General features: G+C 47.6%; 1 protein-coding gene across 2 annotated transcripts in view; it reads right to left on the minus strand.

The window, feature by feature from the left end:
- Positions 1 to 927: 927 nt before the first annotated feature.
- Positions 928 to 12,515, minus strand: part of KIAA0319L (KIAA0319 like) — a 28,644-nt gene continuing 17,056 nt past the window's right edge. For both annotated transcript variants that reach the window (XM_051637959.1, XM_051637961.1), the window contains exons 10-21: positions 11,858 to 12,086; positions 10,805 to 10,928; positions 9,883 to 10,015; positions 8,874 to 9,022; positions 8,421 to 8,572; positions 8,102 to 8,240; positions 7,798 to 7,957; positions 6,948 to 7,090; positions 5,911 to 6,033; positions 5,064 to 5,154; positions 4,620 to 4,711; positions 928 to 2,600 (exon numbers count right to left, since the gene is read on the minus strand). In XM_051637959.1, coding sequence (XP_051493919.1) covers positions 2,413 to 2,600; positions 4,620 to 4,711; positions 5,064 to 5,154; positions 5,911 to 6,033; positions 6,948 to 7,090; positions 7,798 to 7,957; positions 8,102 to 8,240; positions 8,421 to 8,572; positions 8,874 to 9,022; positions 9,883 to 10,015; positions 10,805 to 10,928; positions 11,858 to 12,086 — 1,723 coding nt within the window. In that variant the 3' untranslated portion in view covers positions 928 to 2,412. The remainder of the gene's footprint in view (positions 2,601 to 4,619; positions 4,712 to 5,063; positions 5,155 to 5,910; positions 6,034 to 6,947; positions 7,091 to 7,797; positions 7,958 to 8,101; positions 8,241 to 8,420; positions 8,573 to 8,873; positions 9,023 to 9,882; positions 10,016 to 10,804; positions 10,929 to 11,857; positions 12,087 to 12,515) is intronic.

Consider the following 12,515-nt stretch of genomic DNA (forward strand, 5'->3'; position numbering starts at 1 on the left):
ACAGCCAGGGAATACTGATGGGAGGCAGAGCCTAAGGGGAGCTCGAGCTGTGCTCTGTCACAAACCCAGCTCTGCCAGGAGCAAGGAAGTCTCCAGACTGGATCCTGCTGGGGGCAGAGGCAGCCCAGCCTGCCCTTAACCCAACCTTTGTTACCCCATGGCCAAGTGTAAGGATGAAGGAAATAACCTGGGCTGAAGAAAGCTGTTGGCCATAACAGCTGCACAGATTTTAATTCTTCCCTCTTCCATAAGAAGCTGGGGTTGTTGGGAAGCTCTGGCAGTGTCTGCTGTGGGTGCTGATTCCTGCACCCACAAACACCCAATGGCTGAACCGCTGCACCAGCCCCGACGTGACGCAGGGGAAACATCCCCAGGATGGGCAAGAGACTCAGAAGCACAAGCTCCAACGACCAGCACCAGCAAGAGCCCAACAGCTCTCCTCTAACACCACAAACCACTTCCAGCCACAGTCCCAGGACGAGACCTGGTCAATCCCTGCAGCTTCCAAACCTCATTTTCTCAATAGTCTGTTCACCTTGCACCCAAACAAAGGGAAATGCATCAGAGGATGGAGTCACCCAAGGGTTAAGTGTCCAGCCATGCACAGCTGGAGGCTGCAGCCTTGGAGGCAGAGCATCCCATGTCAGCCAACCCTGTGTGTGGTCCCAGTGGGCTGGGAAGGAAGGAGCCATCGGGAGAGCGGGCGCAGAAGCAGCCCGGGAAGGGGCAGCCTGGCTCAGAGCACCTGCTGCCTGCAGGACAGAGGAGCAGAGGGTGGCAGAGGGTGGCCCATGCTGTGACACAGGCAGGTGAGAGGCAACCCCTGTGCCTGGCAGTCGGGAGGGCAGGAGAGCAGCAGGCTCCAGTGCTGGTGCCTGAGGAAGACAGCTGAATGCCCAGAAAAATAAACTTAGCAGCAGCCATGACTACATTCAGCGAGGGAACATTCCCTCACATTCAATAGTGTTTAATCTTCATCTAGCTCAACACAAATCAGTAGTGCAGCAACATAAATACAACTGAGGAAGTTAAAGCCTTTTGGCTTTCATAGCTCAAAAAAAAAAAAAGCCAATGAAACAAGTTTCCAGTTTTTAAATTAAACACAATGAAAGGCAACAAACTGCCCACCCATCCAGAGGAGCAGTGGCATCCTTCATGCCAGCAAGAGGCCAATTTCTGCCCAAGGACAGGGGTGCAACTCCTGAAAGCAGCACAGTGAGATCAAGGAGTGGGTATGGGAAAGGATGGCCCCATGCCTGCCCCGAGCCCAGGCAGCAGACACAGCCTCTTGCTGCTGGCACTCACCACACAATGCCCTCGGGTACCCAGAGGTCCCTTTTCCACCAAGTAGCGTGGACTTCATGAGGAGCACATGGGGCTCTTCAGCCAGAACAACATGAGGCCACCGAGCTGCCAGCCAGCTGCTGGGAGTTGAAGATATGAACCCGTTTGTCTGGGTTGTGCAAATTTTAAGGAAAAACAAACCAAAAAACCCCACAGTATATAGTGTTTCAAAACTGAGATATGGTTAATGTCCAGACTCAGGGACGGCTTGGCAACCAACAGAAGGTGCTGGGGCCACGGAACAACATCTCACAGCTTTGGAATTAAGCCAGACATTAGACACAGGTACCAAAGGTGGGTGTCCCCTCCTGGCTCTGGTACCCAGGAGAGCTTGCTGCAGGAAGGAGTCTCCTAGCCCAGCCAATTACTACAGACAGGTCAGCTTTTCACATCAGAACAGGCACCGTGTCATCAACACTCCCAGTGGGAAAAGCCTGACAGTCATTTAGAACAGCTACAAAACACTCCCCTACCTGCAAGCTGATCAAGTGTGACCATAGTGTTTAGATTCCACCTCTTCTACACCCCAAAAGCAGCCAAATGCATGTGAAAGTACAAGTCTAAATCAAAATAGTGCTTAGAACCATTAGGGAAGGTGGGAGTGATAGAGAAGAAAGCTGTTGGACAGCAGCAGCCTGTGGTAGGCTACTGGAGCCTGAAGGGAGCTCAGAGCACAGCTCAAAGCACAACCTTGACCTTCCTTCTCCAAGGAGCTCCCAGGCAAGTGAGCTGGAATTCCATGGGTGTCTACTCCACTGCAGTCTGAGGTGGGCTGGGAGGGTCCTGCACCTTCGCAGTTGCTCCAAGTGGTTCTGTCCCGCTGCCCTCCAGATGCCAGCTCTGTCTTCCCTGGTGCTGAGGTTTACAGTTGCCTTCTCCACCCTTTGATTTCCCTTGGAGTCCAAATTCAAGTACAACCAGTTTTAACTGAATGAAAAGAAACCCACAAAACCAAAGTTATTTTCTGTGAAACAAGTTAGCAGCGTTGTCCTAATCAAACTGGCCTCCAAAGGCCCTTGTAGGACGGGGACGGGAGCGGCCTTTCCCAGCGGGGCCGCCCGAGGGCAGCTATAGGATCTCCTCCCTCTGGTTCTTGGCTTTGAGCTGCACTTGTCCATTCCTCAGGGAGCCGTTCTGGCTGCGGAGCAGCTTCCCTTTCTCCCGGTCAGGCCACGTGAAAATGGCTTCATCACTGTCCAGCTCAGACTCCGAGTGCATCAGGCTAGTGTTGAGGACCTGGGCTTTCTGCCTGCCACCTTTGAAGGAGAGAGATTCCCAGGTTAAAAATACTTTAAAGACTAAAATACTTTAAATACTAAAAACACTGGTCAACCACCTCACCTTACTCCATATTCCCTCTTTTAAGTCTCCTCTTCCCATCCTGCCTAAGGAGCAGCTTCACCAAACTTCCCGCTGTGTCACTCACTTCCTCTAACACCAAAGCGATCCTGTTTCAGACACTCTGGCATGACAGAGGTCATGACAACACTCCAGGACAGTGCAAGGCACAGCCAGGAAAGCAAATCCCATTACCAGAAGGGGCTGTGAGTACACGTGGGAGCCTTGGCTCCCTGCCCTTGCTCAGGGAATTGCCCTGACAGCTCCGAGGGCTCCTGGCTGTAGTGAGAACATGCAGGTGTGTGAGGGAAGGTCACTACGCTCTTCCTACCCTCCCTAATCTCATCTCTGCTCCACTTGCCTGCAAGGGGAGAGAGATAAATTAGCAGGCTGAATTCAGATTAATGAATGGACAGGAGAGAGACATTTACTGAGACTGTCAGCAGAGGAAGTATTTAAATTTAGCTTTTCCTTAATGGAGAAATGCAACATTTCCTCTGTTAGTAGAAAGCTCCCTGGACATACCTAGCAGGGAACAAGGCTTCAGTCAGCAGCCAGCCCTGGAAGCAGCAAGATGAGCTGTTACCAGAGAGCCAAGGGTTGAGGCACATTTGCTACAGACTGCAGAACAAGGAGCCCTTTATTTAACAGTGGGGCTCTTCTGGGAGAGGTGACAGATGGCCAGATTAAAGCAGAGATGGGTGCTGAGGGAGGGAAGCACACCCGGCTTTCCTTCAAGGGTGTCCGATTCCTGCTGTTGGGACAGTCAGGTCCTCAGGGGAATGGTCTGGGCAGCTCTACCACTGCAGTGCCCTCCAATGCTGCTGCCAGGCACTGCTCACTGTGCTGGAACACTGCTCAATGGGATAACACCAGGATGAGCAGTTATTTTCCACTACTAAACAAAAATTAGGGACTATTTTCCACAGACAGTTAAAATAACCCCTCCTCTAAACAAGACCAGGAGGCACATTCTTATGTGAAACACGTATTCCAGCAGCTGAAATGCTCCCCAGCCTTCAGTGGGGCTGTGCCTGGCACAGGTTGTCCCACATCCCCCTTCTCTCCTGGTCAGTCAGCAGGTGACCATGACTCGGGTCAGGCATCAGGTCCAATCGCAGCAAAAAAGCTGCGGCCTGAAATAACTCACTGCTCTTTGCAAAGCACCTGACAGGCCCTCTCTAGGACAGCAACACCAGCAGGAAAACGCTGGGCTAAGAACACTGAAGACTAATGGACCTTCTGGAAGGGCCAGTGGCCACAGGGAGCACTGAGGACTTCATGGTCTCCAACCTAAGACAGGCATTTGCTTCCTGGAAAAATGAGAGGATGAGCTAAAATGTGAAACTTTCAGAGCTTGAGTCTCACAAGGGCAAAAATGAGTAAATTTATGAACAAGTCATTTGTGGGGAGAGAGTAGGATGGGCAGAAATAAACATCACTCTCCCCAGTCCGTGAGTGTCTTCAGGTTCCTTTCAGGGTCCCTTTGCTTACTAGCCAAAGTGCATCAGTTCAGTGAAATGCTGAGTGACACTCAATTAATGCTTTCTGTAGACCACGGCCAAGGAGTTGCGAGTTGGCAAGAAGCAGGAGAACCCAGTGAAAAACTTTAGAGCAAGAAAAGCTAGTGTCAAGATTCAGTTTTGGGCCTCCTGGGTCAGGCCTGCAGTGTCCACATATCCCCTTGCTACTTCTGTGATAGGAGGTGGAGACATCAGGACCAGGCCAGTTCCAGCCCCAATTTCTAAACTAAAGTGTTAGATACTTTGACTAAATGCCCTATCTACAGATCTGAAACAAGCTCTCAGATCTTCTGAGACTTGTCCGTCAGTGCCTAACATTACACTTGCTTCGCTCTGTGACTTTAAGTCCACTGAGGAGGAGTGTTCTCAGTCAGCATTCTGGAAATGCTGAGCTCTTTCCCTCTCGTATTTTACCTGCTTTTGGATTTGGTTTTAACTCCAGACTTTCTTGATCCGTTGCATCCAAAATCCTGTACTTGCTTTTTCTTTTGGATTTTCCTTTTCGTCTAAAGGGGAAGAAAAATAATTCAGAGACAGACCATTTCTAAAAAAGCCAGAAGAAAAAACAACTCTGATCTTCAGAGAGTACTTGCTTACTTCAGATTATGTTTGTATCACAAAGCAAAACATTGAAAATGTTGCTTCAGTTGCACATTTATAGGCTAAGCCAAATCTTGCTTAACTGAACCCAGAGTTCTAGAACTTTAATGTTTCACTTGAAACACTGGGTGGCAAAAATCAACATCCCAGGGCTGAGCAGATGACCTGCTGGGATGATGGGTTTGAATCTTTCACCTCCTAAAGCAGCTACTTGGCTCTGAAGCACTGACTCAGGGGGTGGTTAAGGCTCAGTCTCACCTCTTGCAACAGCAGATCACCATCCAGGATAGGATTCCAAAGGCAACCACAATGAGGAAGGATGCAATGATCACATAGAGCACACTCCACTCTGAAAGCAGAACACAATGTTTTGGCACCTCATACAGTTGCAGTCTGCACTTTAGATGACTATTACTGAGAAGGAAAAAGAAAGGCCTGACCCTTTGCAGAATGAGAGGCTAGCATCCCCCACTCATGGAAGTCAGGGGCTTGAGATCCAGCGTGTGGACTCTCTGCACAAGGGCATTTTTCAAGGTGTGTTGATTTATAGAATCATAGAATGCCAGGTTGGAAGAGACCTCAAGGATCATCTGGTCCAACCTTTCTAGGTACTACTCTAGTTCATGAGGCGGCTCAGCACCCTGTCAAGCTGAGACTTAAAACTGTCCAATGTGGGAGAATCTACCACTTCCCTCGGGAAACTATTCCAATGTTTGTCTGTCCTCACGGTGAAAAATGTACCTCTGGTGTTCAACTGGAACCTCCCCAGGAGCAACTTGTGCCCATCACCCCTTGTCTTTATAGAACTCACTTTCCTGTGGCAGGGAAGGCTCTGCAGGGGCATGACAGAAAAGGTGTGATTTATACACCAAGAAAGGACACAACTCTTAGTGTTCATTGAGAGGGTCCAAAAAGGAGTCACTTCCCTGTCAAGGATCACCTGCCTAGAAGGTGATGTGTAGTTGGACCAGGGCAGGGACTGTCTCCTCGTGGGAGCACCACGTCAGAGACACCTGGAGAGCGCTGGTACTTGTTACTCTGCCCACCCTGGGTTTCAAACACCACCTGCTTTCCAAAGCCGAGCAGTTCCAGGGGCTGCACGTACCACAGTTGCTCTCGCCGTCGCCCATCTGCGCCCTGAGGAAGTTCTCCATCCAGAAGGGGTCGCAGACGCAGCGCTTGGTGAAGGAGTCGCAGCGCCCGTGGTCGGAGCAGTTCAGCTGACAGGCTGGGGACCAAAACCAGCAGCGTGAACAGAGTCCCTGGCACGCCAGGGAACAAGGGGACAGACAAGTGCAACGTGGCCAACCCCCCAAGGCTCCAACTTCAACCTGGTCCCTCTGCCAAACTAAAAACTAAACACTCCACTGACAACATCGCACACGTAACACGCCGAGGAAGTTTTGCCTAGGAAATCATGATTTTTCATATAAAAGCCATGGAATTTGTGTGTTTGTTAAGTAAACGCTTTCAAATGAGGTTTTGATTTTCAAATTCAAACCCCGTTTGTGAGACAGACAAGAAACACACAGATCCTTTAAAGGGACCAAACAGAACTGAAGAGTGGCTTTTGAAGGCCACAAGATTTTAAGATCAGGAAGCCATTAAAATAATTACCTAAATCTAGTTTAAAACACCTAACTGATGAGCAAATGATCCTTGTAGGTTGGAGCTCATACAAGAAAAATAGTGCCAATGTAAAGTTGTAAAAAAAATGATAGAAGGGAAACGTTTCCTTCAGACCAATGTACGTGCTGCAGAGAAAACGAGCACGTTGACAGCTACCAAGAGCTGTAGTTTGTTTTCAGTGTGACACTCACCTCCTTGGCTGTATTCCATTAACAATGTATTTTAGTTTCATAAGTATCAATCTACTTTTGATTTTGTGAATTCTTATCCTCCCAGCAACATTACAAGTCACCATTTATATGAACAGTGAACAGACAGAACCAGCTGGTAAATAACTGATTAATTTATGGTCCAACAGACCGATTTTTCTGTTTTCCATTTACTAACATACGAAAGCTACTGGAGTGAGTATGTGCACACGTGGGTGTTTTCAGCACTCACAAAGGTCCTTATTGTGGCAGGCATCTGAGAAGGGACAAGGTGTTAGTTTGTGCCACAGTGACTCTTACTTACTGACTGTGTTGATTTCCAAGGCCCGGAAGATCAGGAAGTCTGACTGTTGTTTCCGCAGTTCGTTTTTCAGGGTCCAGGCCACCTCTCGCCCCTTGAATATCTGGTGAGGGGGCTGGTTCTGTACAAAAAACACCATCTTCGTGCTGCAAGTCAGAGAAAAATTATCATCTGCTGCTTCTCCAACATCAGATTTGAAGTCGTTCTCCCCAGTCTGCCTTTAGAGGGAGTTATTCAGAATAATCTCTGGTCTTTTGTAACACTTTTCACTCTTCTCTACTTAATAAACACGTAAACAGAGGAAGCATTCATTACAAGAATCCCTTACTTGCCCTACTCAGTGAAGAACAGTGGCAACTGGCCTGGTCATGGCAGAGATATAAAGGTAGTATTAGAACAAAAAGTGCTGGCTTTTCTCTTCCGAGCTCTTTAGGTTTGCATGGACAATGAATTCTGATTTCACAGCCACAGCAGGCAAGGTGGGCACGAAGGAATCGAAACACTTTCCTGAGGTCAGTAACATCCAGTATAACTGCAGATTTATCACTGACTTGCTGCATGGCTTTAAGCATGTCCCTTACATCTTTTTCAGTGCTTTATCTACCTTAAAGGTACTCCACTTCTACTAAAAAACAGATTGCCCCTCCACCCTTGATTGGCTTGTTGCCATGCCACTCACATGCGTGTTCAGGCGTCCTCAAACACACCTACAGCAACAAGGGGTGCTGTGGGTACAGAGATGTGCAGCTGTTGCTGTGACAACGCAGGAAATGCAGAAAAGACAATCTAAAACTACAAAGCTGGCAAGCAATTCCAGCAACCCCCCCTTGGTGTGCCCCCAGACAAACCCTACCTTTGTTCAGTGTATGGCTGGATCTTCTGCACAGTGATGTCTGAGTCGAGCACCCCCAGCAGGACGCCTATTTGTCGGATGAACATTCCCTTCTGCCTCTCCGTCAGCTGGCTGACATTAACGTCCAGAATTATCTCCACAAGGTTATTTTTCCTAGGATCTAGTGAGAACGTAGGTAATACAGATCTTGAGAAATTCTATTTAGCAGTCTGGGTACAAATCAGGTTTCTAGTAGCTTTCCAGACTGTTTCTGCCTTGAACAGAAAAGGACAGAATGGTGGTGCAGCACAAACCCCAGACTCACCAGGTTTGACTTCCACTGTGCTCCTTTCTACATCACTCTCTCCTTTGGCATCTGTTACTCTGAGGTGGAATGTGTAGGTCCCTTCGACCAGATTGGACAGGAGAAGGACAGGGTGATGGTCTGAATTATTTAAGACTTCCTGGAAGGCAGAGCAAAGTAAGCATCAGGAAACAAAGGATCAGAGCAGCACGATACATCATCATACTTGAGGATATCATTACAAGGCCACAGGTGCAACAATAAGCTTTACATCTCCTCAACACCACCTCTCACTGACTTTTGTGATGCTGAATGCTGCCACTGAAAAAAGAACCCTCACCCCAGCTGCAGGGCTGCCCTCGTCCCGTGTCCACAAGTAGCTGACAATTCCCTTATCATCAGAGGACTTGGACCCATCCAGCTCCGCTGTATTTGTGGGTAAGGTGATGACAACATTGCCAGCAATCTTTGCAACCGGAGGCTTGTTGATCTCTAAACAAACAGAAAAATAAAGTAATTGGAGAAAAATCTGGTAATACCCAATCAAAAACTACTGCATTAGATCTCCACTGAAACCCAGAAATCCCTGGGGGAAGAGCAGGGAGATGAGGCACTGAAGGATTCAGCTGAATATACTGCTCCCCCAGAAAAGGGAAGAGCCCTGACTTAGAGAAGGCCATTCCAGAGCTCTCCACATAATTTTTCACCCAGTCCTTAATTCTCACTCTGCCTCTGAACACAGGTTTTGCTGAACTGCTCAGTGATGCCTCAGGCTGTTCTGCTCTGGACATACCTTCTTTGACAATGACGTTGACTGAGCTTTGGCTCTGCAAGTTCCTCTCATCTTTAACTGTCAGAGTGAACTCATAGGTCCCAACCTGGAGCCCTGTTACAGTGGCAATGCTGCTGTTGGCATTCTCCAGCTTGACACCATCCGGGCCCCTAAGCAAAGCACAAGAGGATCAGGTTAAGCCTTGTGAAGATGACAGGAGCTCACACCAACCAGAGGCTCAAGCAGAGTTTATGGGGATGCAAACAGCCAGTTGCCAGGAAATACAGAGTCCTTGACAAACAGCAAAATTCTATTCTCCAGTTACAGCAAGATAATAGAAAAAGTGCAGCATTCAGAACAAAAAAGCAGTTTGTGGTGGTTTAGTGTTTTGGTTATTTCTAAACCAGGGGAGCACTGATATCATTTAAGTAGGGTCTACAAAAAGTGGTACTTTCAGCAAAATTGGCTTGTGAAATGCACAATAAGCTGATTTTTTTTTTTTTTTCCTAAGAAAAGGTATAGAGCAAAAATAGTCCATTTATTAGAGTTTGGCACACACTTTGCATTAGCAAACAGAAAAAGCTACTGCAAGTTGCTCACAGGCTTTTTCCTTACTTCCCTAAAGCACTTCAGGGAATTGAAGAGTCTGTAGGGAAGTGTGGCAATGAGAAGAGCCCTGCCTGATTCAAACATACTGCAGAACCATCAAGGTAGAAAGTCCTGCTACTGTTTGATTACACAAGTCAGTCTCTCTGTAAGAGCAAGACCATGTCACACTGCCATGAATCCAACACAAGCCACAGCCACGCTGAGAAAGGGAATCAGGCCTTGAGATAAAGGTAAAGTTATTTCTAATGTTCAAGCAAAACTCCACCTCCCCTCCAATTAAACATAAATCCTTGTCACTGGCAAAGCTTGTCAGGCCCAATGTGACCAGGATTTAGCACGAGGGAGGGATGTGGGAGGGTGTCTTGTTTTCATTGAAAGGCCCAGATACTTGCACAAGGACAGCCTAGAAGATGAGACACACCGTGTTTTTTCCCAAAGAAAGGAGACTATCTTCTGGTCATCTGAGCTCTTGCTGCCATCTAGAGTGGTGCTGTCCACAGGAAGAGTTAATTCTTTATCTGGACCAGCATCTGCCTTTGGAGGCTTATTATTCTCTGAAAAAGGATGCAATATTTTTCAAGCACATGCCATGAAAGGTGGAGCTGAAAACCCCAGCACAGAGAATTTTCTCCATGATCCCTAGCATCTTTCTTGCCCACTATCCCAAAGGTGAGGCTAAATGCAGTTGAGATCAGTGTTTCATTCACACATCTCCAATAAAATGAGAAAATCCAGAAGCTCTGATTTTTGTTCTCATTCTTTAAGTACTACTCCACTTGCCCTGCTCTTGTCCCAGGACCTGGCACTGTGGGCAGAGACAGCTGCTTGGAAATACAATCCTGCCATTATGACAGAATAATGACAATTAAACTACACTGTGTAAAATAAGAGAGCAGCCTAGAAAGGCAACATTCCTATAAACTTTTGTTTATTTACCAGCAATACACCAGCCCAGAATTAGAGCAGCTAAATTAGAGCAGCTTTTCTGAAAGCAGCACAAAGCTCCCTTAAGATCTAGAGTATGCTGACAGGTTGATCATAGCATCATGGAATGGTTTGGGCTGGAATGGACCTTGAAGATCATCTAGTTCCAACCCCTCTGCATGGGCAGGGACACCTCCCACCAGACCAGGTTGCTCCAAGCCCCATCTAACCTGCCCTTCAACACTGCCAGGGATGGGGCAGCCACAGCTTCCCTGGGCAACCTGGGCCAGGGTCTCACCACCCTCACACTCAAGAATTTCCTCCTCATGGCTCACCTAAATCCCCTCTTCCAGTTTTGAAACTGATGCTCACCTCTAAGCCTTGGATTGGAAGTGGAAAAGCAGCTAAAGGCAGCTTACCTGGCTGGACTATCACAGTGACCTCTGCAGTGGACTGGTGTCCAGCAGAATCAGTCACTATCAGCTGATAAGTGTAATCACCTTCTTGCATTGCAGAGAGCTGCAAGACTGGTGTCCTCACCCCCTTGGAGAAAACATACTTGTATTAAAAAGAATCCTTACACAGATGATGATAGACCAGAAGACTCTGCTTCTAAAATAACTATTATCAGCAGATTCAAGGAGCTTATTACCAACTCCTGCTATGGGGCCAGGCATCTGTGCCACTTAAGCATGCAAGGCACCTACAGCTCACAAGGACACTGCTGTGGAACGTAGCAAGAATAATGCCATGGATTTGTTCAGACCAGAGCCCCTGAGATTCCACATGCAGCAACTTAAGCAAAACCTCTGGGGAGCCCTGTGCAAATCGTGCACATTGTGAACCTGATTCATGAGCCTTCTTATTCCAGAAATTTGACAGTAGTAATAATCTCTAAAAGAAAAATGATGACATAGAAATAAGTTCCAGCTTTTACTGTTTAGGATTGAGCGTCTGGCCAGTGTCAGCAAAGTTCAACCCAAAGGATCCAGTCCCTTGTGTTTGCCCAGCTGAGGACACACACGACCTGCCACAATGGGCTACCCTGTGCATCTACATGCCATCCTGACTGATAGTCACTTAAAAGGTCACACAGTCTGGCCTCCAGACCTGCTGACAGCACTTAATCATCCCTACCATTCCATCATCGATTTAGCTATCACTGATGTTCTGAGAAGTCAGCAGCTGAACAGAGAAAAAACACAGCTCCCTTGCAGCCACAGAGGTTAAAGTGAGACATGTGGGTTCTGCTGAGACATATTTTATGGGACATCAGAATCCCAAGCCATCAAGCTCCTATCTCTCTCAATCCTCCATTCCTCAGCAGTATTTAAAACTGCATTGCTCAAGCAAGGAAACTGGATGCCAGTGAAAACCTGTGGCTAGACTGGTGCACCAGCTCAGTCACCAAGTCAACACCAGCTCATGGGGATTTAGTTTTAGGTATATATTTGATCATCATATGCACTGACCTGCATCTCCATCACCTTCCCTTTGCTGTTGGGGCTGAGCAGCCACTCGTAGCTGACGATGCTGTGGTCATCGGTGCTCTGGTTCCCATAGAGGGTGATGGAGTTCTGGGGCAGGGTGATCACCTGGTTTGGGCCAGCATTTGCCACTGGAGGATAATCCACAGCTTTGTTCACTGTCAAGTTGGCAGTGGTGGAGTTGCTGGCACCATCTGAGTCCACTACTGTGAGACTGAGGAGGGGAACAAACAAGTAAATGTAGTGAGGAGCTGCGATTATCACAGCTGGTACCAAACCTGAGTTAAATGAAACATGAAAGAAGGGTTAGAAGCTTAAGACACTTTTAAGGACAGAATAGTTTTCAGGAGTGAAAAAAAACAACCCAGTGATTTGAGGCAACTGTGCTTTTTCTGAAACTTCCCCCAAATGCCCAGTTATCAGCCTCAGAGCAATGCAAGAAATTTAGCAGTCATGTCCATCTCTCTCTGGAAATCCACCAACTAGTTCCAAAATAAAACTGTGCTAGTGAAAGATCATCAGCTTTCACATCACAGCTGTGATGGAAAAGACCTCCCAAGTCCAACACTGCCTCCCAACAGGGGACGTTCATTAACATGGACACAGAATGTCATTACTAACCCACAAGAGGTCTGGCCTCTGC

The sequence above is a fragment of the Apus apus genome, chromosome 21 (assembly GCF_020740795.1).
Source record: "Apus apus isolate bApuApu2 chromosome 21, bApuApu2.pri.cur, whole genome shotgun sequence".
Classification (NCBI taxonomy): Eukaryota; Metazoa; Chordata; class Aves; order Apodiformes; family Apodidae; genus Apus; species Apus apus.